We start from the raw sequence: 25,140 nt of genomic DNA, 5'->3' as shown, positions 1-25,140 counted from the left end.
CAATGAAACGCGCTGGAGAGAAAAATCCGCTCTGCCTGTCCTGGTGATTTGTGCTGGGTTTGGTGCTTTTCTCTTTTATATTTTTTTTCCTTTCTTCTTTTTTTTCCCCAAGTCCAGCTGTCCCAGATATGGAAATTAGGTTAATTACGTTTACCTCTAAATCCGCAGCCAGAGAATTAAATAAAACAAGGGCTTAATTCCTTCATCATTTTGCAGAGCCCTAGGGGTTTGCAGCAACCGGAGGCTTGGCAGGAGCACGTTGAGCCCTGCTTCCCACTCTTCCCTCTTGCTGCCAGCCCCGGGCCGGTGGGGACGGGGGCCCGCTTGCCTCGACTAGCTCCCAAGAGCTCGCAGTGCTTGACCCCTTGCCAGGCACCCACCTCCCCCGCCCTCCCTCCGCTGCGCCGAGACCCCGGAGCTCGCCGGGCACAGCTCGGCTCCGGCGGTCGCGGCCGTGCTCGTACAAAAACCGCACAGCACTAACGCCCTCCTGCACGCTCACGGTGGAGCATTTCTAACTAATGGGTATTTATACTGTTGTAATGTGTCTGTTTGCTCTCTATCCCTCTAATCTCGCCTCGCATTCATTTCATTAGCGATGTTTGTTTAGCTCTGGCTCTCCCACCGGAGGAGGTTGTGCTGGAACTAAGCCAGGGCACTTGGGATACTGCGTTATGCAAATTAGTCTTTGAAATCTGGGCAGAGCGTATTACCAGGCGGCTGCTCCCCCCGTGCGCCAGCAAGGGCCGAGAGACCCCAGCAGAGCAAACGCGCCTTCTCCCCCTGCTCGAGCCCCTTTCCTGGGCGAGGGGCTGTGACTACAGCCACTTTTTGCGAGCCAGACCAGAGAGAAAAGCACCCGAGAACCAGCCCTTTGGTCCGAAAGCACCCACTCGCCCTCCGCCTGCGAGCAGAACGAGGCAGTCTAGACTTGTTATTAGACTAAAAATATCAGGGCATTTTATGTCTTTGAACAACAGTAACAAAAAAAATTTCAGGCATATGTTCAATCCGCAATAAAAGCAACTCGCATGATGATCCGCCGGGTGCCTGGCGGCACTGGGCGTTCACGCTGGGATTTAACCAGCGCTGATGCAGCCGCAGTAGATCCTCGGAGCGGCCGGCAGCCGGGCTGCGCAGAAACACCGTCCTTCCCCTCGCGGGTGACAGGGGAGCCATGTTAGGCAGCAGCAGCAGTAACGCTGAGGACTACGAGCCTCTTCTCAGTCTGCTCCAGACCGGCTCTACCTGCTAGCTGGGCATTTTACAGTCTGGGATATTCATTTGAAATGCAAGTCCCGCAGCCACAGATCCGCCTGGCTGCTCACCCACAGGACCCCATTTGAGTATCCAAACGTTTGCAAGGAGGAGAAATAAGAGCACAAGAAAACCCAGACAAGACAAGGCACAAATCATCCTGTTTTCTCAGGTTCAGCTCGGTGGCCCCACAGGCTGCATCAGCCACTGAGGATATACTGTCCCTCTCACCTAACTTCAGCTATCCAAACATGGGATGTCTAGTCTAAGGCTCAGGTCTCGTCCATGTCCCAAGGACAGTTCCACCCCGACCCACCGGTCTAAAATCAGGAGAATAATCAGACATACGGAGATGCATCTGCCTTCACGAAGACAGCTTAGACACCTGTCTCAGAAATATGCCCAGGCTTTGGTCAGGAAAAGCCAATGGATTAAGCCTCTTTCCTGTTCATTATCTGGAACCAAATCTAGCACAGCACTGAGCAGGTGCTTAACTCTAAATGCATGAATAGCGTTTCGATTTCAGCTGACCAGATCCTTAAATAAGCTATGTTTATTTGGATGAAGGCTTGTCTAAATTTCCCAGTTCCCTGCTACTGCATACCCATGCACAGCACCCACTCTTGCTCATACCTCATACTCTTGGGATAATTTCAGGTTATCATTGGCTTTGAGATGTTCTGTGTGTTCAGCCAGCTCGGAAACAGGGATTGGTGGGTGGCTGAGCATACCTAAAAGACAAGACAGCAGGGAGAGAATCTCATTTAATAATAACTAAGAAAAATACACAACTGTTGCATATTTTATAAGAAAGAAGAAACAAGAAAAGAAAAAATTACAATGTAAGATCTGCAATGAAAGTAGGGAGGTTAGAAGAGAAGAATTCAGGGCTCGAAATTGTGTCCTTGGAAGTAAAAAAAAAAAAAAAATCAAGGAAATAAAAATAACAGTAAAATGAGAGTGTTCCCGTGATGGCCCCATTCTCAATGTGTAAATCAGAAGAAATTGAAAAGGAAAATCCGAAGAGCAGATGCGTGTTAGCGATTCCAAGACTGGACTTAAAATGAGCAAACGCTGCCAGAGGAGCCTACGCAGCAAACGTTACAGCACCAACAATGATAATTAAACAAACTCCAACACAAGAGAAGGGAAGGGGCAGGGATCCAGCCAACCATGGTGATGTGGGGCAAGGGAAGGGAATGCAGATGGGGGGAAGCAGGGGAGGCTTTTCGAGAACTGTTTCTCTGCACAACACCAGCTCTGTAAGCTTCTTGGAGAGCTCACAGACCCAGTGGTCATCATTCCAATGAAGTACCCTGACCTGGAAGTGTCAAGCACTGGCTCCCCCTCCTGCTCATGGGCCTGCCAGAGATGGTCCTTCTACAGCAGAGCCCACAGGTCGCCAGCGCTGCTGGGTCCTTGCCCTCCAGGTAGCAGCTCAAGGCTGGGCTGCACCTACCCAGTTGGCAGACTCACTGGAAGAGTCATCAACTGCTGTGGTGGAGAGGCAAAAGATCCTCTTGCCCCTTCCCAGCCTGGAGCATGGGAGACAGTTGGCTGGGGAGACCAACGCCTCACAACCCTGGTTCATCTGCTTCACTTGCAATTCTTGCCAACATGGAGCTGTGCTTGCACTGAGACGGGCAGAGGAACAGCCAGAGAACAGACTGGATCTTTTCTAAGACATACTGGTACTGAGGGAGCCACACTGCTTCAGACTGGTCAAATTAATGGCACATCTCAGCCATGAACTGGGCTGAGCAGCAAAGGCAGAGTTGTTTTTTGGCTTGAAAAAAAAACTGTGATGCTGCTCAGAGCTCTGGGAAGAGCAGAGATCCTCCTCTTTCTATGTTCTCAGATAGCTACACAACAAACCAAGGTGGAAAAGCTCTCCATGCTTTGCTCATCTGCATTGGATCATGTTTTTCCAAGGGCTTCTCCATGCTGTCTGCCAGGCAATTCTGCCACAAACAGCAGCAGACGGGCGAAGACAGCAGCATGCCGAGAAGGCTTGGGCAGTGCCCCAGATGAGAAGGACAGGAGTGAAGAAGAGATGGAAGCAAGGGAGAATTTCGAGCCCCGTGGGTGTTGATGTGTGACAAAGCAGCGGCGGTGGCAGCAGCATGGTCAGATACTCTGAAAACTCAGCACAGAGATGGCAAAGCAAGCAAGACATCCTCAGTTTTACAGTGAGTCCTAGAAAGGTGCTGCCTCCCCCCAAGCCTGAGTACGGGGCAAGTCTGCCACTGAGTGGGGATTTGAGCCACCACTCACACAGGGGTTTTTAAGCTAACTAGACATTCATTTTCAGCGCAAGGAAGTTAGGCTGAAAATGGAAGGGAGCACAGAGGGGAGCAGCGGACCAAAAAAGCCCACAAAAATATCCCCAGTATACTCTGGAGGCTGCACTGGCCCCAGTCTCGTCCACAGGGTATCAGGGCAAAAAGTTTAATAGCTCATGGAGGCAAAGCTTTTAGTCGATCCCTTGCTATTCTGTAGCCCGTTTCTCCTTGGGAAGGGTTTTTCTCTACCCCAGGGACTGGAGAGTGGCTGCAGTCCACCCCAGCACCATGACCCGTGCAGGGAGGGGAGAGCCATCCTGCCTGAGAAGCCAACGTGCAGAGACCAGCTCAGTTATTACTGTATACGTTCAGGTCAGTGTCTGTCCTTCTGCCTTTGAAAGCAAGGGCTGAAGAGGGCAGGAAACATACCTTGAGCTGTAGCATTAGAGCAAAGCCGAGCCCTGCTCAGAACAACTGCTGGCAACTCAATAAACTGTCTCCAGCTTTGGGCACGTCACCCCCTCACTGATTTCTTCCCACCTGGGCTGGAAGGCAGCCAGGCAGCCCAGCCGGGCAGCGCTTGGCTCAGCCACCATCACCCGACTCTGCTGCAAAAAGCTAGAGATTATTCGCTGAAGTGCAGTGAGAAACACAGTGCCATAAATGAAATCCCAAACAACGATCACAGGTAAAAAAAAACAAAAACAAACACAACAAAAAGACCCCACACACCACCAAGAAGCCAAGTAACAACAAGTAAGTGAGAAAAAACAAAGCAAAACCCAACTGCTCTTTGGTTAGGGAGCTGCAGAGCAATATGTGACACCGCATTCGAGCATGTGGGGCTGCACGGGAAAGACCCCCTGTGCCAAGCTAGAACAAAAACTCACATTCCCCTTGAAGGCAGTACAGAAGCTGCCTTTGCAAAAGCCCCAGGAAAAATCTGCAGTGTGACCAGGTCCTGAGAAACATCTGTCTCTTTGCCAGGGAATATTTTTCTCCTACCCTCAACCTGCTGTAAACAAAAATTGGCAGAGAGCACATGGGAACTCACCATTAAGGACAGAAATCTCCTTGGCGGATTGATTGCTAGGGTCTTTCATAATAAAATCAAGCTGGAATAAACACTTCCCTGGTCAAAATGCCAAGCGCACTGGGAGTCCCAGTAAGGCCCAGGAGGAGCGTGACAGTGAACAAGGCGGGAGCAGCGCTTTGCAGGGCACCAGCCGGCACCGCGGCGGCAGCCCAGCAGCTTCTCTTTCGTTTGCTTTAATTCGCTCGTCGACTCTGGGGGAAGCAGCCCGCAGGCCGCTCTGCTCAGCCGCCTCCCGCACCCCGCGCGGGGCGGAGGGACGCCACTGCGCGTTGAGCTGCAGCAAGGGACGGCTGCGCCCTGGATCAACGCGCAGAACTGCTCCGCGTCACGACACAGCGGCTGACGGGAGGTGGACTGGGAGAGCGGAGCACTGGCAGCAGCGGTATTCAAAACAGCAAAGTCCTTCCTGCTTAAATCCGCCATTTGGATTAAAATATCCGGAGGATTGTCTCAGCCCTCAGATCCCTGAGCACAATCAGCATGTACATGATTTTTCACGTTTGTCAGCTGAAAACTCCCATCTATTTCCCTGCCCAATTAGAAAAAAAAAATCCAAACCAAAAAGCACCCAGCAAAGCTAGGATCTTGGCTTCTAACGGGGATGAAGCCTTTCAGAGCTGGTCTCGTCTAACGTTTCAATCACTTCAATCTTTCTAATCTTATCACAAAAGACTTGATTCTCTGTGCACCAGCCAACTTGCCAGCAACGTCACCCTAACATCTGCTGCACGGGCCGGAGCCCAGCGAGCCCAGCGGAGGAACGGCGGCTGGGCGGCACTGCGCACCAAACCCTCCGGGCGGAGGGCTGCGGAGAGGCCGCCGTTCCCAGCGCTGCCGGAGGAAGTCGATGCCAAGGAACAGAGACCTGCCGCAGATGGGAAAGGGCCCTTTTCCCAGCTGTTCATGGAAAGGTGCCTCTCCAAAGAGAGGGAGGGGAATGATCGTTTGCAGCGACAGTTTTCTCTTGCCCCTCGTGACGGGGCGCTGAGCACAAAAACGCAGGTGCACACACGTGCGATGCACGCACGCCGGTGCGCCAAAGCTCGCCTTCCGCCCGTGAATAAGCACGAGGGACACTAAGCCAGGCTTCAGAAAAGAAACATCTTCGACAACGAGGAGCAAAGAAGCCTCAAAACCCGTGTTTTTCTCCCGAGAGAGCAAGAGCGACACAGAAGGACAGGCAGCATCCCGCTGAACTACCAGGGGCTCTGTGCTTGGGCTCCTGCTCCTGTCTTGCAAAAGGCCTGTTGTTTGATACTGTAAAACTGGAAGCGCAGTTCAGACAAACAGATGGCACAGAAAAGGAATGAAATGGGCAAACACCACAGGAACACAGAGAATTCGGCAAAAAGGAAACAAAACAAAACACAACAAAACAACAGGAACCAAACAGAACTGGAAAGGAAAAGTGACAAAAGAGAAAAAAATAATAACAGAGAAAAAAAATGAAACCAACAGGAACAAAAACACACAGGAACTAACTTTCAAAGTCAAACTCAGGGTCACTGAGAGGGCTGCTCAGACCAGAATCTGCAGAAAACAGTAAAAAATAAATAAATAAAATATACACTTTTTAAAATTTCATGCTAATAAAAAATAAAAACAACATAAATCTAACGAGGAAAAAAAATTATTTTTTTGTGCTGATTTAGGCAGGGACAGGGCCACTAGGATTTGCTCTCCTTTCCCCCTCTCCGTGCTGCGCGGACGCTCACGCGTTCTCCCATCCCCGCTTCCCCTCATTTGGCTGCTGAGGACAGGATTCTCTCATTGCAAGGCCCTAGGACACCTGGCTGGAGAAGAGACTACATGTCCCTTTTAAAGCCACAATATATTTAATTCGAATGGTTGGACAGCAGCTATAAAGTCTTCCACCTGCCAATTGCACCACAATCTCTTCATGGCTACCAACACCCTTCAAGCTCTGCTTTTCCAGCTATTCCCATTTTTACCAGATTGCTATCAAAATACTGTGGGAGGCAGGTGACCGACTCTCCAACTCCTTTGCAACCCTTTCCTGCTTTACAAACTATACAGCGGAATAAACCACCACCAACAAAGCTCTCTTTGGCTAGATAATGTTACAAAGAAAAGTTGGCAGGATCTTCTTCAAACCAGACCGGACAAACTGGAGCAGCCTTTTGGGATCTGTAGACTTTGTCTAGCAGAGTCTGAGCAACTGGCACGTTTTAGCTGCCTTTAGCAAGCCTCTTAGACCAAGGGTTCAGAGGTACGGCATGACCAAACCAACATGGCCAGCAGAAGACAGACTCACTCACCTATTGGTTACATCAAGTGAAGCCAGCAAGTGCCCTGAGCCTGCTCCTACATTGCAAGGGCAGGGGAAAATAACCACTAAAGGAAACACATGAAACAACTCAGCTGCTTCTCAGCCTCAGGGCCACAACCAGAGTACTTCTCTCAGGTTAGTTTTCACATGGGGTGTGTGTGTGTGTGTGTGTGCGCGCGTGCACACGCAGCTCTTCCTTGTGGGTCTCAAACCACCAGCTGGAGCACCCGAAAGCCAGTCTGAACAGTCCCCTGGGCAGCTGCCATTCACACTCCATATAAAACGCTGAGCCCAGACAGACGCAAACGGCTGCTGAGCTGCAGCCGGCGGGACCTCCAAGGAAGCCACTTACACAAAGGGTGAAACAGTCAGGAAAGCAGCAGTCTCTCGAGCTTTCCGAGCAGCGCCCTGCTCAGTCCCTCGCTTTGAGTCCCTCGCATGCACAGAGAGGGACAGCAGACTACTGCTGCAGATCCAAACCACCCCCCCCGACTCTCCTGCGAGAGTACCTTTGAGCAACAGCATCACTGAGCAAGCGCTGATTTAGGGACCCAGCTGCAGCTGAATCACCCTGCACCCAGTCCCTGCAGGCTGAATTAAACCTGCTCCCATCCCTTAGCTGAGACTTAACTGTTTCTAAGCTTGGCTTGATGGCATGGGTTGTTCTAAACTCTTTTTAATACAAGTACTTCAGTCCAGTGCTGCCTTTGTGCTTTCCCAATGATCTCTGCCCTCTGGGTACCCACCAGCTTGACAACTTCACCCTAAGAAAGCTCAGACAACGCTAAGGACAGGACTGGGAAGGGAGGGGGAAAACAAGGGCTGCAGAAACATTACTAACAAGCACAAAATAGCAAAAATATACAAACAAACTGAAAACAGCAGCTAGCCCCAAAAAGCACAATAAATTCCCTTCCAACTCAAGCACTGGGAACTCGGAAGCAGAGCTGTATATCAGTGCACAGGCACTGTTCAGCATTGCCAAGTGTCTGTTTGCGTGAGGACATGCCCGTGCCAGGGCCGTGTCAGTGGTGGCTTGCAGAGGTGCCATGCAAGCAGCTTAGACATGCATGTATATGGGGACACACATGTACAGAAAGGAGGGTGCGTCGTGCCTCTCTGCTAGGGAGTTAAGTGCAGTTACTAGCTAGCTCAGCAGCTGGTCGCAGTGATGGCATGTACACTAAGCAAAGAAATGCTGCCTCAGCTGCACAAAGCAACCAGCTGCCTGCCTTTCTCCTCCCAACTCACGGGGCAGGCCTGGTTCCTAACAGGAGCATTCGGGCACATCTGCAGAAAGCGCCAGTTACAGATGTGGTCAGAGCAGGGCAGCCTGCCACGCTCAGCTCTATAGCCTCCGGGCATCCCCCAGCACGAGGCACGGTGCTGCACGGCGGCACTGGTGGACTGGCAAGCTCAGCGTGGCCATGGCACTTGCAGCTGTATACTTAGCCTAGAATGCACCGGTTTAGCTGAGTATCCAGAAAAGCTCTTCTTCCTGCCTTGCAGTTGTTGGATAGTCTGTGCAAGGCCCTTGTGGTTTCTCAGCAAAGGTTTCTTTCAGCATAGCATAGACAAGGCTTGCATAGATAAGGCTTGAGATTCCTTGCCTGTACTGTAGGTTAGCATTGGGTCTCAAAGGCAGCACTGCAGCAGCCTTTACACAGGCAGGAAGAGGCTGAGGAAGGGGCAGTTTGCGCCAATCCTGCCTTCCCCGGGAGACAGGCTGGTTTGCAGCCGGTTACCTGGAGTCTGGAAGTTGATGCGCCTCATTTCCACAGGGTCCTTAGGGTGGTGAGGGGTGATCTCAGCGTTGTTCAGGAGGCATTTTGTCCGTGGCTCTGAATCTTTCCGTTTGCTTTTAGGAAAAGAAAGAGAAACAAAAAAAACCAAAAAGACAAAACACCTTAGCTTATGGGCCCGATAGTCTTTTCAGCCACACAGGTCATGTTCAGACCCGAGTACAGCTCCCACAGAAATCAGGGCCAGATGCAGCCATGTCCTGAACATGGGTGTAAGCTACATAAGACATATCAGAAAAGGCATGAAGTTTGGAAGGTTTTATCAGTGAAATATTTGATGGGTTTACAATGGCCCAGCAGCCCCTCAGTAGCTTTCAGCCAAGTCTGGGGGTTCCCCCTTCTCACAGCAGAAGTTCAGGCAAGCAGCAAGAAGCAGCTGAGGTGCTGTGCACTCACACCTGAGCCTCCACACACACACAAACCTCCACTGAACTCTGCAAGTAGAAACATTCCAATTCTGGCCAAGCCATTTGCAGTCTGAAAGAACCAGAGCCAACATAATCATTTGGAAAAGTACAGAATCTCCTGGCCATGTCCTTGGACATAAAGTACTGATATTTCTCTCTCGGCTTGTTTAGAAGTTCTCAGTGCCTCACTGCAGACAGAAAAGTCAGAGCAGTGATTTTCAATGTTTGTTGATCTGCAGAACCCTAAAAATCTGGGGTCAAAAACAGTGTAGATACATCTTCTCCCATCACAGCTGGGCCTGCTGAGATCCATTCCACCTCCTTGCCAGAAACTGAAGCCCTCTTCAACCTGCCAGCTGAGCTGCACATATAAGTGCTTCCTAATGCATTTTGTTCAAAATGGGTCAGGTTAGCTGAAGCAGTTTACAAGTCTTTGCTGACCTGGCTCATTCTGCTTGAGAAGATTTTAGAAGTAAAGCCCAGTGTTGATCTGAACAGGTGATAACAGGTGTGGCAGGGAACAGTAGCAAGCTGCTGGAAGCGGAACTTCTCCAGCAGGCAGAGAACCTGTACCCACACCCTGGGGCTTGCAAATATTGCTCTAGCCCATCTGGTAAGATGGTTCTAGGGAGCCTCACCTTCTCTGTTTGGGTTGCACAGATGCCTCCAATAATATGCCTGCAGCAGTAACAGCAATTGCTTAGGTAGAGAGGAGGTTTATTCAGTACATTTTTTGCTGGCACTTAATATCATTAACAGTTAGAGGAAGAGGCATGAGCCCTGTCAGCACTGCATGGGGCAGCACTTTGAAATTACGCCATTTTTTGGAGTAGTTTATTTTTGCTGCAGTTTGAAAATTGCTGTTAATCGTTCACTGGCCAAACCCATCAGTTGCTTCCAGTGAAAGCTCTCCCAGCCTTGGAAATGGTCTGAAATAATTCTCAATTCATGGTCATAAAGAATTCTGCTAGAAGTCCCTGGCTGATGGGGCAAGAATGGCTTTTGCAATGGGGTGAGGATGGCTCAGCTGGTGAGATTCTGCTTCCAGGATGCTAGAGGCTCAGGGACAGCCTGTACAAAGCAATCAGACATGGAGAAAACCCACGTTGCAGTCAGAGGCAAGAGAGAATGGGTGTTTCTCTGCTCCATTAACCCAACATTTTATGAGCCGTTTACTGTCACTGCTGCTCAGCTTGAAAAAGGGCCATTGTATTTAAGAACAGACAAGCAGAAGGCTGGACTTCCTTTGCTTTTTCCGATTCAAACATGCTTTGCACTAGTCCAATATATAACACTTTGTGCTTGTCCAATAGAGGCGTCCTTTTGGACAGAGCTAGCAGTAGGAACTGTACAAATAAAGCCCCATCAACCAGAGAGAGCAAACACTGCCTAACACAGTCAGCCCAGCAAGAAAGGACCTAAGTAAATGGCAAATCCAGTGCTCTTACCTGTCTGGCTTGCTGTCCAGGAAAGCAGTAAGTGGAGAGAAGACAAAACAAATGATCAGGTTAGAAAGGAGCCGCAGAGGAAGGGGGAAGTATTTGCTCAGCTCTAACCCTGGTAACACAGGTGTAAAGTAGGACCAGCAAAGATTCCCCAGTTAAACTGGTGCTAACAAACAGCAACAAGACACACTTGAGTCCCTGCTCCCCAGGGGACCTGTGTGTCCAGTGATTCCCACATTCTGGGACACAAAAGACACTCCCATGGGTATAAGCAAACATATCTGTGCAGACGAAAGATGGGGTAGGGTTACCAGAACCTCCTCCATAATGGGTACTAGGTTTCCCAGCTAAGGACACCCTGCAATGGCTTCAGTTGCCATCTTGTCCCTTCTTTTAATCTGCTGTGCTCAGCCTCTGCTTCCTTTCTTATCTTCTTTCTCTGCACAGTGTGGGCTGTGTGTGCACAAGGGGCCCTCGTCCCCATCCATGCACCACGAGCTGCTCAGAAAGTGAAGGAAAGGGGGTGGTTTCCAGGGGTTGTTTTCTCCTCTTTCCAGGGTTTGTTTTCTCCTCCTTCTGGCAGACTCGCATGACATTCCTATTGCTGCTGCTCTTGTCCCCCAACTCCAGCTGAAGACCAGCTGTAGAACCATTGAAGTTTCTGCTGACCCACAGCACAAAGGTGCTTCTCTGCATCACCCTCACTGCACTTGCATACACACACAGAGCACAGGAAAGGGAGCCCGAGGCTATGAACCGCTTTTCTGGAGGAGACAGACAAGAGACCAGGCAAACTCATTCCACACATGCCCTAACAGACTGTCTCTAGACAGGCACAGCTTTATTGAGAGTGCCATGGGGTAGATTCCGAAGCAGGTGGAGGTCCCTTTAATCCACTACTGATCTCTCTTGTGCTACCAGTCTCTTCCAATTCTGCATTTCTGCCTTGGGGTTCGTCTCTGGTGTGGGTGGAAGGTTTTGCCTTCCAGCTGACAACTTTAAGACGAAGGAGGAAATTCTCTTTAGGGTCTAAAGGTAGAGACATTCAGAATGCTCACAGATATGGGCAAGAAGCATCTCTTACTTTTTGTAGAGTAGGATGGCAATGACAATGCAGATGATGAACACCACGGCCAAGACGGGCCCAATGACCCAGATCAGTCCTTCCTCTCCATCAATGATTGGCTGTGGATCAGGATTGTCCAGCTGGATGGGGTCAGAGAAAGGACTAGCAGCAAAAGTCTGGAAGACATGAAAGGTTGCAGAACTGAGTTCAGAGAGGGAATGGAGATTGAATACAGGGGGCAAGCATACAGCACTCCAGAAGAGAAGTTGCTACAGAGGACTCCCTGCTGCACAGACCAAATTATAACAGAGACCTATAGAGAAAACGTAACAGAAATCTATAGAGAAAAATATTGCCCATGAGTGCCTGTGTGACCAGTATTTTCCTTCTCCAAAGGTCCAAGGAAGACAGACAGCCAAAAGACCACATTCACATCAAACTCATGCTTATGGTTCACCTAATCTTATAGCTGGGAAGGGGCTTCTAGAAAACAAGTTAACTATGCCTCTGTTCCACCACATCCCAGAGCCTCGCTCTTCACCTCCACAAACACAGGAACGCTTTCTCTAAATTCTCGTGTCACTATCTGGATTTTGACAGTCAGATGGGATTAAAGAGGGACAGGATTAAACTAAGAATTAATGCTTAGACACAGTTTAGTCTGGTGGCTTGGAAAAACACCCTTACAACTGAACATAAATTAATAAAATTCATTATGTCTCCTCTGCTCCCTCTACACTCAGCAGAGAACTGTGCTCTTGAGCAGAATTAAGGGCCTGTTGAAACTCAGGAGAGTCCTAACCAAAGAGCGTTGCCTGTTTGTTCTCACAAGTGGTACAACCTATCCACCCCAAGAGTGAAGTATTCTAATTTTACACAGAAATTACAGAAACTGAAGTGCGGAGAAGAACACCGACAGGCCAAAGTAAAGGTGAGATGGGACGAGAACAGGAGGTCTGGGCTCTGGGACCTGTATTTGCTGAAATTTTATCAACTGCCCGCAAGACTGAAACGCTACATCTTAGGGAGCTGCAGTAATTTCCTCCCTTTGTGAGCGAATGTGCAGCACCTTGTTCTAAAGCAGAAATCACCACAAGCAGGAGTAATCCGATGGAGAAATCCATTCAAAAGCGTGTCAGCCTAATCCTTTAATATCAAATACACAACCAAATATTTATCTAGGAGAAAACCCTCTGAAAACTTATAATTTCAAATAGCTCCCTTTACAATTCCACAGGGAGATTTGAAAACAACGAAGTATTAGACCACTTCCTATTTTGCATGAGGGAGGAGGCAGGTAAATCAAAACAGTCATTTTCAAAATGCCAAATGCAATGGCACTGAAGTCAGCAGAGGTGTTGAAGTAGTAAAAACAGCAGACAGCCCATCTAGTTTCCTATAAAATATGTTCTCCTCTCTGCTTAGCAGGGAATTTTGTAATGAGCAGGACGTGACATGCTGCTCTCAAAGCAGGATGTCCGAGTTCATTGCTCTGTTAAAAACAGCGACAGCCTTTACAAGAGATTGCTCTTTGTAAAGGGGTCTGACCTAAGGATCTCCAAACTTGGATGTACTTCTGAGCTGCTAGTTCAGTACTTTCCATTCTGGACTCAAATCTGGAGCTACAAGTGTAGAAAGTCCTGCCTAAGCAAACTTGTGAAATGCAGAAGCAGCGAACTAGAGCACAATGTTTGCCTCGTTAGCCAGTCTGCATGGGAGAGCATGTTTGCTGTACACAAACAGTTCCTGAAGCCACATGCAAAAGCTCCACAGTTGGACTGGAAGAGCCTTTCGCGGCGGGGGGCGGGGGAGAAATCCCGCAAGCTCTGTGTCTGGTGGGAGAGAGTTACAGAAAATGGCACCAGAGCTGCTGGCCAGCTTGCAAGGAAGCTGTCCCTGCAGCTGCCGTCTCTGGTTGCTAATGGGTACAGCAGAGTCACAAGCATCTGAAGGAGATGAGGGAAAGCAGGCAGCACTTACAGCCTCGGGTTCCTGGAGCACTGCCAGGATGAAGATGACGTATTTCTGCCCTGGCTCCAGGGCTCTGTTCTCGAAGTTGTCATAGTGTTTCATGTCCCCCAGGATGAAGTGGGAGGGGAGGGAGCGAAAACGGGCAGCGATGTAGGGCTTGGGGAAGTCCAGCTGTCGGGAGTGACGCAGACTTCGACGCCGGAGCCTGGCAATGTCCTGAACAAGCTGGAAGAAGCAAAGGAACATTCTGAGCTCAGATGCCTTCAGTATCGTTAAAGGAGCTGCAAGGAGGGAGAGCCAAACCGTTCCACTCAGCTTGTCCTTATTTAGCCACCCAGAACATGGAGCACAGGCTACCCCAAAACCTACTCCTCCGTAGTGTTCTTCCTAGACTATCAGGTCAGCACCACACCCATTACAGCTGTTTGCCCTGTCCCTGCATCTGGCTTCCATTTCACCCACACTCACCTCCTCCAGGTCCATCTCCTCAGGGCTGCCCAAGGGGTTCAGGAACTGCCCACCCCGGGACTTCCTCAGAGGCACCACCACAATGTAGTAAGCCCTAAGAGTTGAGAATAATCAGAATAGAGAGGAGAAATTAATCTCTTTCTACAAGCCACAGAAGGAGAGACTGAACACAGTGACAGTGGATGGCTAGGTTAGCCCAAACAGCCCCACTGGCACAGCCCTGCATGCCATCTATTACTTTTAATTTAGCACAGTTCTTAATACTGCTCATGGGATAAACCTGGATTCAGTGGCAGTCCCATGTGACATGTCCCCCTGTTTGACCCCTCCACATTCCTGTGGCATCTCCTGTTAGCCATAGGAAGTGGCTCCAAAAGCCAGGCAAAGTTGCAAATGCAGGGAAATCACTCTGCCGCTCCTTGTGGCAGCACTGATCCCCTGCAACATAAACCAAGTGCACTAAGTTTGCAACTTAACAGAAACCTACTGGACAGGCACAGAGCTCTTCACATCTGGGAGAATAACCACCACGTTGCCACCAGCATCAGGTTTGTGGGTCACCTCTGGCTTCTTAGATAACATGTCAGCAGCAGTCCAGGCAGCGACATTCTGCTGCAAGCCACCCATGCTATTGCCTCGGTTCATGAGAACAAAGTTGTAGAACGTGCGGGGCTTCAGGTTGGTAATGAGTTTCTTGGTGGTGCGGCCGTCCACATCAACGTTCAGCCCGTTGTACTGGATCTGAGGGAGGTGAAGAATCAGCAAAGTCATATCAAGATCAAGGCTGATACTTCTTACACCTTCTTACACCTTCTTCTCCATTGCCTCGGTTTGCAGAGAATACAAAACATTCAGCTCTAACTGATCTACCCAGTTCTGCCAGAACCAATGTAAAACTAGGAACAGAGGCCATCTGAATGGGGAGCTTTGCCTTTCTCTTGTGCTCCCTGCTGGGTCTCCAAGCATAAGGCAAAGGACACAGTCTTGAAACTTCTCTAGAAAGAGGAATTTTTATCTAGAAATGACAAAATTGTGCTAACTTTCCCAGGGAGGCAATCATTTGATAACAGATATGGGAGTGCAACCCGCCAGTCCAGATTCTCAATCCAATTCCCTGATCTAATGATTAACCATTACACACTGCCCACATCTGGGAACTGAAGCCAGAATTCCTGGCTCTTGAAACCTCTTATTCAAACCAACAGATGACAGTTCCAGGAGACAGAGAAGGACCATAGTTCTGATTCCTCCCTTCCACTTGCCTTGTATGGGGTGGGAGAGTTGTAATTCTCAGGAAACTCCCAGCTCAGGAGGACAGATGTCTTTGTCACCATCTTCACCTTGAAGTTTTTGGGTAAAACTGCCAGAAGAAAAGTGAGGAGGAAGGAGAGAAAGGAGAAGAGAAGGCAGCAGAGGGAAGAAAGAGCAAGAAAGAGAAACGAGAGAACGTCAGACACTGGCAAAAGGGGCTGCCTGTTTGCAGCTGGCTGCAGCTGCGGGAATGGAAGGGCTTGCTTCCTCCTCCACACTTTGCTTGAGTTTTGCCAAGGTCCATCTCCCAGTGCTCCCTGTCCCCGTGCCTAACCCTGAGGAGTGGTGAGGGAGGGTGTGAGGCTTTGCCCTCACTCTGCCTGTGCTCAGCTCACACTAAAGGTCTGGATGGTTGCTGCAGGAACAAGGTGCTGGATTTCTGAGCATGCTCAGGTGAGGAAACCCATCCCAGGTCACGTTTGAGGCTTTTTTTTGTTTTGTTTTCTTTTTGCTGCTTGCAAAAGCTGAAGAAAATGCTCTTCCCACCTGTACAGCGACTGGCCCCCCACTTCAGGTGCCAGTGTAAGAAGGGTGTCCGGACTTAACTTACAAGAAAGTGGTAAAAGGGACTTACCTGGTATAAGGCAGAGAGGAGCTGAGGGACTGAGTGTGAAACCAGAGTGCTTTGCATTTACTCACGAGCCTGCCTGAGGCTGGCTTGACCTCTCCAGCTCTCTGCCTCCTGGCACCAGCCCCGGTTACAAGGAGAGAGAGGGAGGAGAAACCGGTAAGTCCTACCTTGATCCAGCTGGAACGTCCGATACTGGACAGTCGGGCTGTACGGCCCGGGGCCTTTACTGGTGTGAGCACGGATTTTAACATCATAGGCGGTGTTGGGTTTGAGGCCGTTGAGGGTGTACGAGTTCTCTGGGGAGGGGGGCAGGTCTTTTTCCAGCGGGTTGCCGGGAGAACCGGCCTCCCGGTAGGCCACGGTGTATTTGACGATGGCTCCATTCCTCTCGGCCAGCACGGGGGGGAGCCAGCCAAACTGGACCGACATGGAAGTGATGTTGCTCGCCTCGAGGATTTGGGGGTAACCTTTGGGGACGTCTTCAGGGGTAGTGAGTTCCTGCACAGCTTCCTCCCCAAAGCCAGCCCGGCTTTTCACGGCCAGCTTGAAAACATACGTGGCGCCCTTGTGGATGCTAGGAGCGGTGTACTTATCCTCCAGGGCTGTGAACTCCAAGGTAGCCAGGGGGTCGACATCCTTGCGGCCAAACTGGAGCCGGTAGCCCATCACCTGGCCTTCCGCATCCAACGGAGGCTCCCATTTCACCAGAAGAGTGTTCTCCTCTGTCTGGTGCACAGACAGGATGGGCTTCCCTGGGACTGGGAGAGAAGAGAGACACTTTCTGTCAAACGTGGGCCAAGGTGGTTGGGAAGAAGACGCAGAGATTCTCGAGTTGCAGAAACAGGTTCCCCAAATCAGTGGCAAGGTTTCACCTAAAGTCTGTGTACTTTAGTGTCTCCCCCAGTGAAAGGGGCTACTGCTACCCATCCCCTATACAAGCAGAGGGTATTAAGTTTAGGAAATGAGATGCGCTGCCAGAGTTTCAACTGTGAGGTCCTGACACATTTCTGCAGTCATTTTCTTCCCTTTCCATAGGACAGGTTGCAAGGTGAATATAGCTCCTCTCTTTCAATGTCCTTTCTTATCACTGGATCACGTACCTTCCCAGAGCTGAGAAGAAAGAATGCAGGAGTCCCAACTACGAGCCTCCTGCCCTAACCATGTAAGCAGCTCGCTTCCCTGGGCAGGAAAGGATGAATGCAGGAATTTCCCAAACTCCTAGCCTCTCTCTCTGTCCATTACACAGCACAACTCATGCAGAAAGACTGGAACAGATTGGCTTAGGCTGGGAAGGCCAGAGCTGCTGAAGGTGAAGTAATGAAGGATGGGAAAGGAAGTCTGGGCAGCCCCAGGTCCTGAGCAGCAGGCACACGGCCAGCTGAAGTGAATCTGGCAGGCATCTGATCACCCAGTTGGGTATAGAAAGAAGGAAGCACAGAGAGAGTGGGAACTCTCTCTTCATTCCACTCTTCAAAGAGTGGGAATTTGTGAGAGGGAGGGAGAGTTGGTGCTTACTCCATGCAGTTTCTCTGCTCTGGGGGATGGGAAGGGTCATCTGAGTGTTTTCAGCTAGCTCCCTCCTTAACATGTCAGATCCTCCTTGCTTGGCGGATATGGCAGGGGCTCAGCAGTGCCTCTGTCTAATGAGCCCTGGCACTGCCCAACTGCTAAGCAAGCCCACAGCCACAGCTAAATGGCATGCACAGCCCCAGAGGATGCCGAAGCTGGAGAACTCAGAGCATTAATTCCAGCAGCTCACGCATCATTTACACTCACTCCATTTTTAGAGATCTAATTTCCTTTTCTCCGCCTTGCTATTTCTTGTGGTTGAATAGGAGAAGGAGAGAGAATAGAGTTTAAGGGAGATCCAGGTCTACTCTCGCAGCAAGGGGCAAGCAGAGGGTCCAGAGGGTGGACAGTTGTAACGTGGCTAGGGAAGAAGGGAAGCAGCAGGAAAGAAGGCTGCATGTCAGGGATGCTGGCAGAATCAAATTGGGGAAGCCACTCTGCCTGGTGCATTAGCTGACAACTGAAAACAGAGATGAGGGGTTGTCTCTGAAACAAATGCTTTATTCATTGTAAACTGCCAAAAAATAGTTAGGAAACAGTGCTGGGAAAACCACCCTTGGAAACACATTATGGAGAAAAACAATGCCATTACCTTTATGTTTTGTTTTTTATCACAAATGTTACTATAATCAGCTGAGCTTGAAAATATTACATTTGCACAACAAATATTGTCTGGTAGGAAGGTGAGAAAAAAGGTGGAGTAAGTGTTTTATTTTGCAATTGGTGTAGACACTAAAGGAGAAAATTGGATGTATTACAGTATTTAAATTCCGCCTCTAGCCCTGAATGATAAAGAAAGAAATCTTTCCTCTCAGAAGGTATATTGACTCAACACTACGAAGAAGATAAGAATGTTACAGAGCCATTTGAAAGATTTTTTTTTTTTAATAGCTACTTCGAGTTGGGGGAAATTGAGTTTTGGGTAATCGCTGCTGCGCTGCAGAAAATACCCTTCTGTGACTGATCACCTGCACTGCAAATCCTAATGGGAAGAGATGAGGGCAGATGACAAGAGAGAGTGACAGGGGAGGTAGAGAGAGAGAAAAGCTCCAGGAGAGAACAGTGGAAAGGGTAAAAAGACCCAGGAAGAAGGAAATGAGAGGAGAGAACCCAAGAGATGGTGAGAATAAACATGGGAAAAGCAGGAGGGAAAAGGAGAAGAGGCTGAGTGAAGGAAAAGGCTTAGGTGCACTGACAGTACAAAGTGTGAGGGCAAGAGATATCGGCATCCAAAGGCACTATGCTGTGACATTTGCAAGACTCGGTTGCTGTCCTGGAAAGCAACCTTGTTCTCTTACATACCATCTCCTAACTAGGCAGGAAAGGTAAGAGAGAAAAGAAAGACTGAAATCCTGTTCACTTGTTGGAAGACAAGAACATAAAATGAGATGAAGATGGTGGGAGCTAGGGCAGAGAAAAAGAGGTCATGGAGAACAGGCACAGCCTCAGCCCTGCGTGTTCCCGGCCAGCGGTCCTCAGTCCTCCCTGTCCTGTGCACTCAGCTGAGTGTCTGTGCTGCCCCCAAAGTCTGAGCAAGGGTTTCCAGGTTAATCATGCTGCATTGACTAGGCCTTCCATGAGTGAAATGGAGTGGGAAGAGATAACCACAATCCAAGGGAGACAAGTTGCAGGAGAATCAACCCTAGATCCAAGCACAGTAGTCTCCCTCCACTGCATGAAACCCTTCTTGTACTACAGAGCAGAGGTTTAGCTGCTGGAGCAAAAACAAGACCACAAGAATGCAGGCGCTGAGAGGACTTGTTGGGAGCATACGTCTCCTTTCCGCCTGCAGCAGAACTGTTTCGAGAAGCAAGGGATACCCTGTTGCCCTTTGTCATTCCCCCATTCAGCCCCTGCCATCCCAACATGGTCCTGCATCCTCTACACTGAGGCTGACAGACGCTTTGCTGCAAAGAATAGGTCAAAGGGAGGAACAAATCTAGATGGTACAGGCAGACAGAGTCCGGGTCCCAGAAACATATGCAAGAAAAGGTCAGTACTGTCACCAGTCTTCTTTCAGACTGATCGCTAGTCCTGAGCATAGAGGATGGGCATATTCAGACACAATACTGGAGGAGGAGGGGAGAGGGCAGTGTAAGCCATCACTCTCTCCCTGCTGCATTTCATCTCTTTGCAAGTCAACACCATTACAGTAGACCTCTGGGTCTCCTGTTTCTCAAGATACCCGTGTGTGTACCAACCATCAAAGCTACAGAGCCTCCAGTGTCACTAAACAGGTCAGATCAGGCACAGATTCTATTTACTTGTAGTGCACTTCAATTCAGATTACAAGCAATGAATTCATCCTCTGTTGCATTACTGGGTGTTTTTGTGGGCTTTCTACAGCATTGGACAGAAAATTATCCTAATTTAAAGAGGGCTACCTGTGAGGAATGAAGTGTTTTCTACTCTACTAGGCATAATTTCATCTTCAGGGGCAGTGTGGCATTTGTTTCAAGGCTCTCCTCTTTATGAGGGATGCAAGAAGCTGCATCTAGAGAAAGCGCTTCCTGGCTTTGGGGTGTTGGAAATTGGTGAATCCCAAAAGGGCAGGAAAGGACTCTTACCTGCACCCTTGGTGGTGACCACTTTTGGTTTGCTGCGAGCGCCATCTCCCTTCATGGTGTAGGCAGCTACGGTAATGGAATATGCAGTCTCAGGCTGGAGCCCAGCAATGATCATTTCCTGTTTGCAAGATTCCAAAGGAAAATGATGTAAGTATCTAGATACATACACACAGCTAGATCTCTCTTTCTTGCATGAGTCTCAGCTCTTTTCTAGCATGCAGGAACATTCACTAGGTATGAAACCATGAGACAATCCTTGGCAGCCGGGCAGATGTGGCAACTGGCTGGGGGGAGACAGCTACCTTCCTTTAGCAAGGTGCATACACACTCCAGCTGCAAAGAGCTCTTCCGTAAATAGAACATGTCTCTGCAGAGACCTAGTTCAAATGTACTCTCTTCCAGATCTACCTCTAACACATTCCCTATCTCAAAACAAACTGCTTCAGCCATCAAAACACTGTTGCGCTCTTCAAAGTGTTCCTCTTCACTATGCCGTCTCAGAGGAGTTCTCAGTGGTTTCAAGGAGATTACACTTTTTTCTCCACCACTCCCCTCTCTGCCCTCCTTAAAGATATTTTTAATGTCTTCATAATATTAAAGGGATTGCTTTAACGCAAAGTGCAAGACAACATTTTCTGCTTGCATGCCAAAACTCTGCTAAATCCCCAACATCCTCCTTCCTCCATCCTCTATCAGCCTCAACACACCTGGCTCCCAAGAGCTTTTGTTAAAAGATCGGCCTCAAGAATAGCCCTTCCCAGTGAAGCATTCAGCCCTTCAAAGGGCTGCAATGCAACGGGCAGACTCATGCTAAATCAAACAGGACAGGGGCATATGCAGCAGGGTTTTCCCCAAGGCCCTGAAAAAGAGGGAGATGTGAATCTTGTGCTTGTCTTATGGCCTTCCTCTTCCCTCATGCCCCACTTCCCCTTAGTCCTATAAATATTAAATTTCAGGGGAGCACCAGGAAGCTTGCTGGTCCTGGAAATGTTCATATTAGCCCTAAACCTGAGCAGGAGTTGGAACAGCAGAACTTCAACCAGCAGGATTTCAAGGAACATGTTTAGAAGCCCTTAGGAAGAGAAACATGTCTGTCTTCTGGAAGTCAAGAAACTCATCCTTTTCATACTTGCCACTGAGTTTTGCTAAGATTTTAGGCAAGACACTTTGCCTTTCATATGACTCAGTTTCCTCATCTGTGAAACAGAGGCACTTCACATTTGTAGGGCACTTGGCACTCTCAAATAGATGCCTTCAGTTTAATACTGTATTATCTTGGGACCCTGTTATTCCAAGAAGGAAAGGCTTTCTCCTACTCATTTTTAGCTGTAAGATCACCAAAATCATTCAGCATTTTAACAGAATTAGCAAAAGCCAACTGGCCAGGTTGATCTTAAGGTCCATTTAGAACACAAAAAGGCCAACAGTGATTCAATGCTTCATATAAACAAATACCTAGGAACCTTGGCCCTTTAAGGGTACAAAGCATTTGTACATGCCCTGGTAGTTTGGAAGTTATGGCGCTCCGAATACCTAATGCTTTTTAACCTATTTTTTCAGACACAAGCTAAGCCCAGAGGTGGCTGGAGACCAGCCTGCTTTAAGCATATGTTCAATACAGCTTGGTCAACATCCAACATCCCAGCTGCCTCCCTGTGGAGGAGCAGCAGACTCATCTTTCCTCCTGAGCCTAGGGGAGAACCCTGCAGTATTGCCACGTGCTGACAAACACCACAATCACGCGGGGTTGCAGAGCAAAGTGAACAGGGCAAGGACAATGCATGGGAATACCAACAACAGGCTTTAAAACACACACTGGCACTGCAAAAAATAAAGGAAAAGGAAAATACCACAACACAACATGAAGTGGGCGAGGGGAAGGGACAGAACCAGGATGGGAGAATTTTTGCTATTTTACTTACGTATTCAGCAGTGTCATCTGTTTCCCACTGGACAGAGAACAAGAGAGGTTTTGCACATGAGAATACAAGAGGGGAAAGAGCGGAAAGACAGAGACACAGCATGAGGAAGGAGTCCCTGAGCAAGCAGCCACACAAGGTCAGAAGTTACCAGGCCAGCATGAAGGAAGAAGTAGAGTGGGAGAAATTAGTAGATTCCATTGTGGCCTTTGCCTCTCTTAAAAGACCTCCCAGACACATGGATGGTGCTTAGTTCAGTGCTGGGAGAGCAGTTCATACTCCTCCACAATAGCTATTGTCTGGGACTGCAAATGAACTGCACAAAAATAACATATACCTTTGTCATAGGAGACACTTTCTTCACTGTCTACTTTCGTCAGGAATATGTTGCTTAGGATGAGAGCAGGCAGCTGGAATACCCACCCCCTCAAAGCCTCCATTAGAGAAGAGGAGACTGGAGCAAAAAGCGAGTCCTTACCTGGGCGTCAGCCAGCATGATATCCTTGATCTGGGGCAACCCCCTGGCCTCTCCGTTCTCCATGCGTACATAGTGGACCTGGTAGCCGCGAATCTGACCATGCTGGCGGTTCTGGACTGGAGAGCGCCAGAACACTTGGATGGCTGTTGAGTTCAGGACCTCCACCTCCACTTTCCGAGGTGGCGCACTGGGCACTGCGAGGAAGGGAGGAAAAGGGCAGGAGTCATGTGAGTATTCCCATCTGGAGCCTGTTACTTCACTTGCATAGGGATATACACACACTGAATCTTTGGCCCTGAAAGGAGGAGACTTAACAGGCAAATCATCATTTGCCATTGGCCTTTATTCAGAGAAACAGGGAAGCAGTTCTGGGAGACCTATCTAGGTGGCTCAAAGATCTGGATGCATGTAAGCAGGTCCATCTCACAGCCCAGTCATCCTTTCACTGGCTCCTTTTTCCCAGCTCACTTGGATAGAAGAAGCCATATAGTTCTGGATCAAATTCTAAGGGCAAAGCCCGTTTCTCATGAGCCAGATAAGCTCTGGCCATGCGTGCAGGAGATTAGGGCGGATAGGATGTGCAGGGGGACTTGCCCTTGGAGTTGGCATGGCAGGTAGCCTGGTGGTTACAGCAGCTGCATCACCTCAGGACAGAAGACAAGAAATGTCTTCGATGGAATCTGAGGTGTTTTTTATTTTTTTTAAAAAAACTCTGCATGCACGCCTCATCTGCAAAAAACCCACAATTTCTGTGTGCAAGATATTCTGTCTATTTGAATGTGGGCAGACAAGCAGGGAAACAAACCCCATACTGGGAATAAATCTATTGGGTTTATTTTTATGCTTTTTTGGGGGGATGGAGGAAGAAAGTCTGAAGAGTTTGGATATGACTTATAAAAGTCCTGCCTCACCCTCAGTGTTGTCCTCCTCCCTTCATGCACACATTCACCCTTTTTTTTTCTTGTTTCCTTTTACCGCAGCAATACCAGGAAAGTTCAAGTCTCTCTGTCCCTGACTGTGCTAAAAGCCTCCAAGTTGGACCAGCGCACTAGAATGTGACTGCTTGTCATTAAAAGTGGTTTGAAACTTTAACAAACAGGTTTTTCCTTTCCAGCATTAATCAGTACTTTGACTTAATGAGGAGCTAGTAACAAAGGGGTTGTGGGAAGAACTCTTAATACTTCAAAAAAATTTCTGGCAGCAATCCCTTTGCCGTCTGCGATTTTGTTTCCTTGCTACCTGTGACATCAACCGCCATCACCTCCTTGCTCAGGAAGGGCAGCTCTTCGGGGAAGGCGGTGCAGACGAGGCCCAGAAAATTCCAAAAAACACCCTCCCCTCCAAAAAGACTACTGTAAAGGAAAATCCTACAGCCCCGATTCCTAGAGGGGCCCTGGGAGACGGCAGCAGATGCTGCCCCCCGACTTTGAGCCCTCTTGGTGGGTGGCTGGGTTGAGGCACCGTCCAGGCTTTGCTCTTGCATCGCCGATCAGCCACAGAACGGGACTCAACACGTCCCCCCGCTCTGGCAGGAAAAGCCCGCTCTGGGGACACGTGTTCCCAAGGGGCCTCGGAACGAACAACCCCAGCGAACAGAAAAGCGCAATTACCATCTTCGTCTGTTCGGACGACGACCGGCGAGCTCTCCGGGCCCGGCCCCACCTCCGTACGAGCCACGACAGTGATGCGATACTCTGTCCACTTCTCCAGGGACTCCAGGAGGATCTGACTGGTGGTTGGGGGGATATCATTCACCTCCTTAAGCTCCGTGTCCTCCGAGTCCAGCGCTCGATAGTAGACGCTGTAGCCAGCCAGGACGCCATTTTGGCTTTCGGCCGGAGGCGGCCGCCAACTTACCAGAATGGCGGTGGACCTGGTGCTGACGCATTTTACGTCTTGAGGGGGGGCGGACGGTTCTACGAGGGGGGAAAATTCAGGAGGGGAGAGGGAAGGAGGGGGAGAAAACAAAAGATGGGAAAGATAAAAGGAAAACAAAACAAAAAAAAGAAAATGATAACAAAAAAATCTAAAATAAAACGTACGAAAATTTGGTTCAGGAAGATAAAATTAAAAAAGAGGAGATCTTTTTGTTGTTGGTCTTTAAAAAAAAAAATAAAAGGAAAAGAAAAAAAGCCAACAGAAGTGAAACGGGGCATCGAAACCCAAATGTTATAAAGCAAAGGGCTGAAACGGGAGGCGGGCTAGCCAAGAGGGGTCCTACTAAGAGGGTCTGTCACCAAACTGCTGCCCTAAAACAGACCCTTTCTCTTAGCTCCTGGTTTTACAATGGCCCAGCAAACCCTGGACTTGTTTCCAAACCACGGTCTGCACAACCTCGTATTTGTTTGGAGTGATCGGTGAAAAGCAAGTGAGAAAAGCAAATCTTCTGCCAGGAGGCTTAAATTCACCATTTAAGAGTCCTCCAGACATAAGCTCTTAGTTGTCCCCAAGCTGCCAGGAGGCTTAAAACCATAGCGGCAATGCCTAGAATATGCCAAGCAACAAGCACCCAATGCTGCATGGCAGAAAGCGCTTAGACGGGGTGGGGTTTGGAGAAAAGATCTCCAAAGGGGTGAGGGAACAGCGTTTACCAGGTATTCGGGAACCAGTGGGACTGCCAGAAGTGGCAGCATGCCTAACA

At 49.1% G+C, this 25,140-nt stretch overlaps 1 protein-coding gene across 12 annotated transcripts in view; it reads right to left on the bottom strand.

Annotated features, from left to right (window-relative positions):
* Positions 1–25,140, bottom strand: part of PTPRS (protein tyrosine phosphatase receptor type S) — a 139,037-nt gene that overhangs the window by 13,766 nt on the left and 100,131 nt on the right. For 4 of the 12 annotated variants that reach the window (XM_062595962.1, XM_062595964.1, XM_062595963.1 and 1 more), the window contains 14 exons: positions 24,110–24,415; positions 22,500–22,693; positions 22,025–22,051; positions 20,103–20,220; positions 16,134–16,724; positions 15,347–15,444; positions 14,572–14,825; positions 14,085–14,178; positions 13,626–13,841; positions 11,664–11,821; positions 10,583–10,594; positions 8,671–8,783; positions 6,118–6,165; positions 1,891–1,988 (listed from right to left, as the gene is read on the bottom strand). In XM_062595962.1, the coding sequence (XP_062451946.1) occupies positions 1,891–1,988; positions 6,118–6,165; positions 8,671–8,783; positions 10,583–10,594; positions 11,664–11,821; positions 13,626–13,841; positions 14,085–14,178; positions 14,572–14,825; positions 15,347–15,444; positions 16,134–16,724; positions 20,103–20,220; positions 22,025–22,051; positions 22,500–22,693; positions 24,110–24,415 (2,327 nt within the window). The remainder of the gene's footprint in view (positions 1–1,890; positions 1,989–6,117; positions 6,166–8,670; positions 8,784–10,582; positions 10,595–11,663; positions 11,822–13,625; positions 13,842–14,084; positions 14,179–14,571; positions 14,826–15,346; positions 15,445–16,133; positions 16,725–20,102; positions 20,221–22,024; positions 22,052–22,499; positions 22,694–24,109; positions 24,416–25,140) is intronic. The other 8 variants (XM_062595968.1, XM_062595966.1, XM_062595967.1 and 5 more) reach the window with 8 other exon arrangements.

The sequence above is a fragment of the Rhea pennata genome, chromosome 27 (assembly GCF_028389875.1).
Source record: "Rhea pennata isolate bPtePen1 chromosome 27, bPtePen1.pri, whole genome shotgun sequence".
NCBI classification, from domain to species: Eukaryota; Metazoa; Chordata; class Aves; order Rheiformes; family Rheidae; genus Rhea; species Rhea pennata.
Note: the sequence above shows the minus strand (reverse complement) of the source record. Positions and strands in the feature narration are given on the sequence as shown.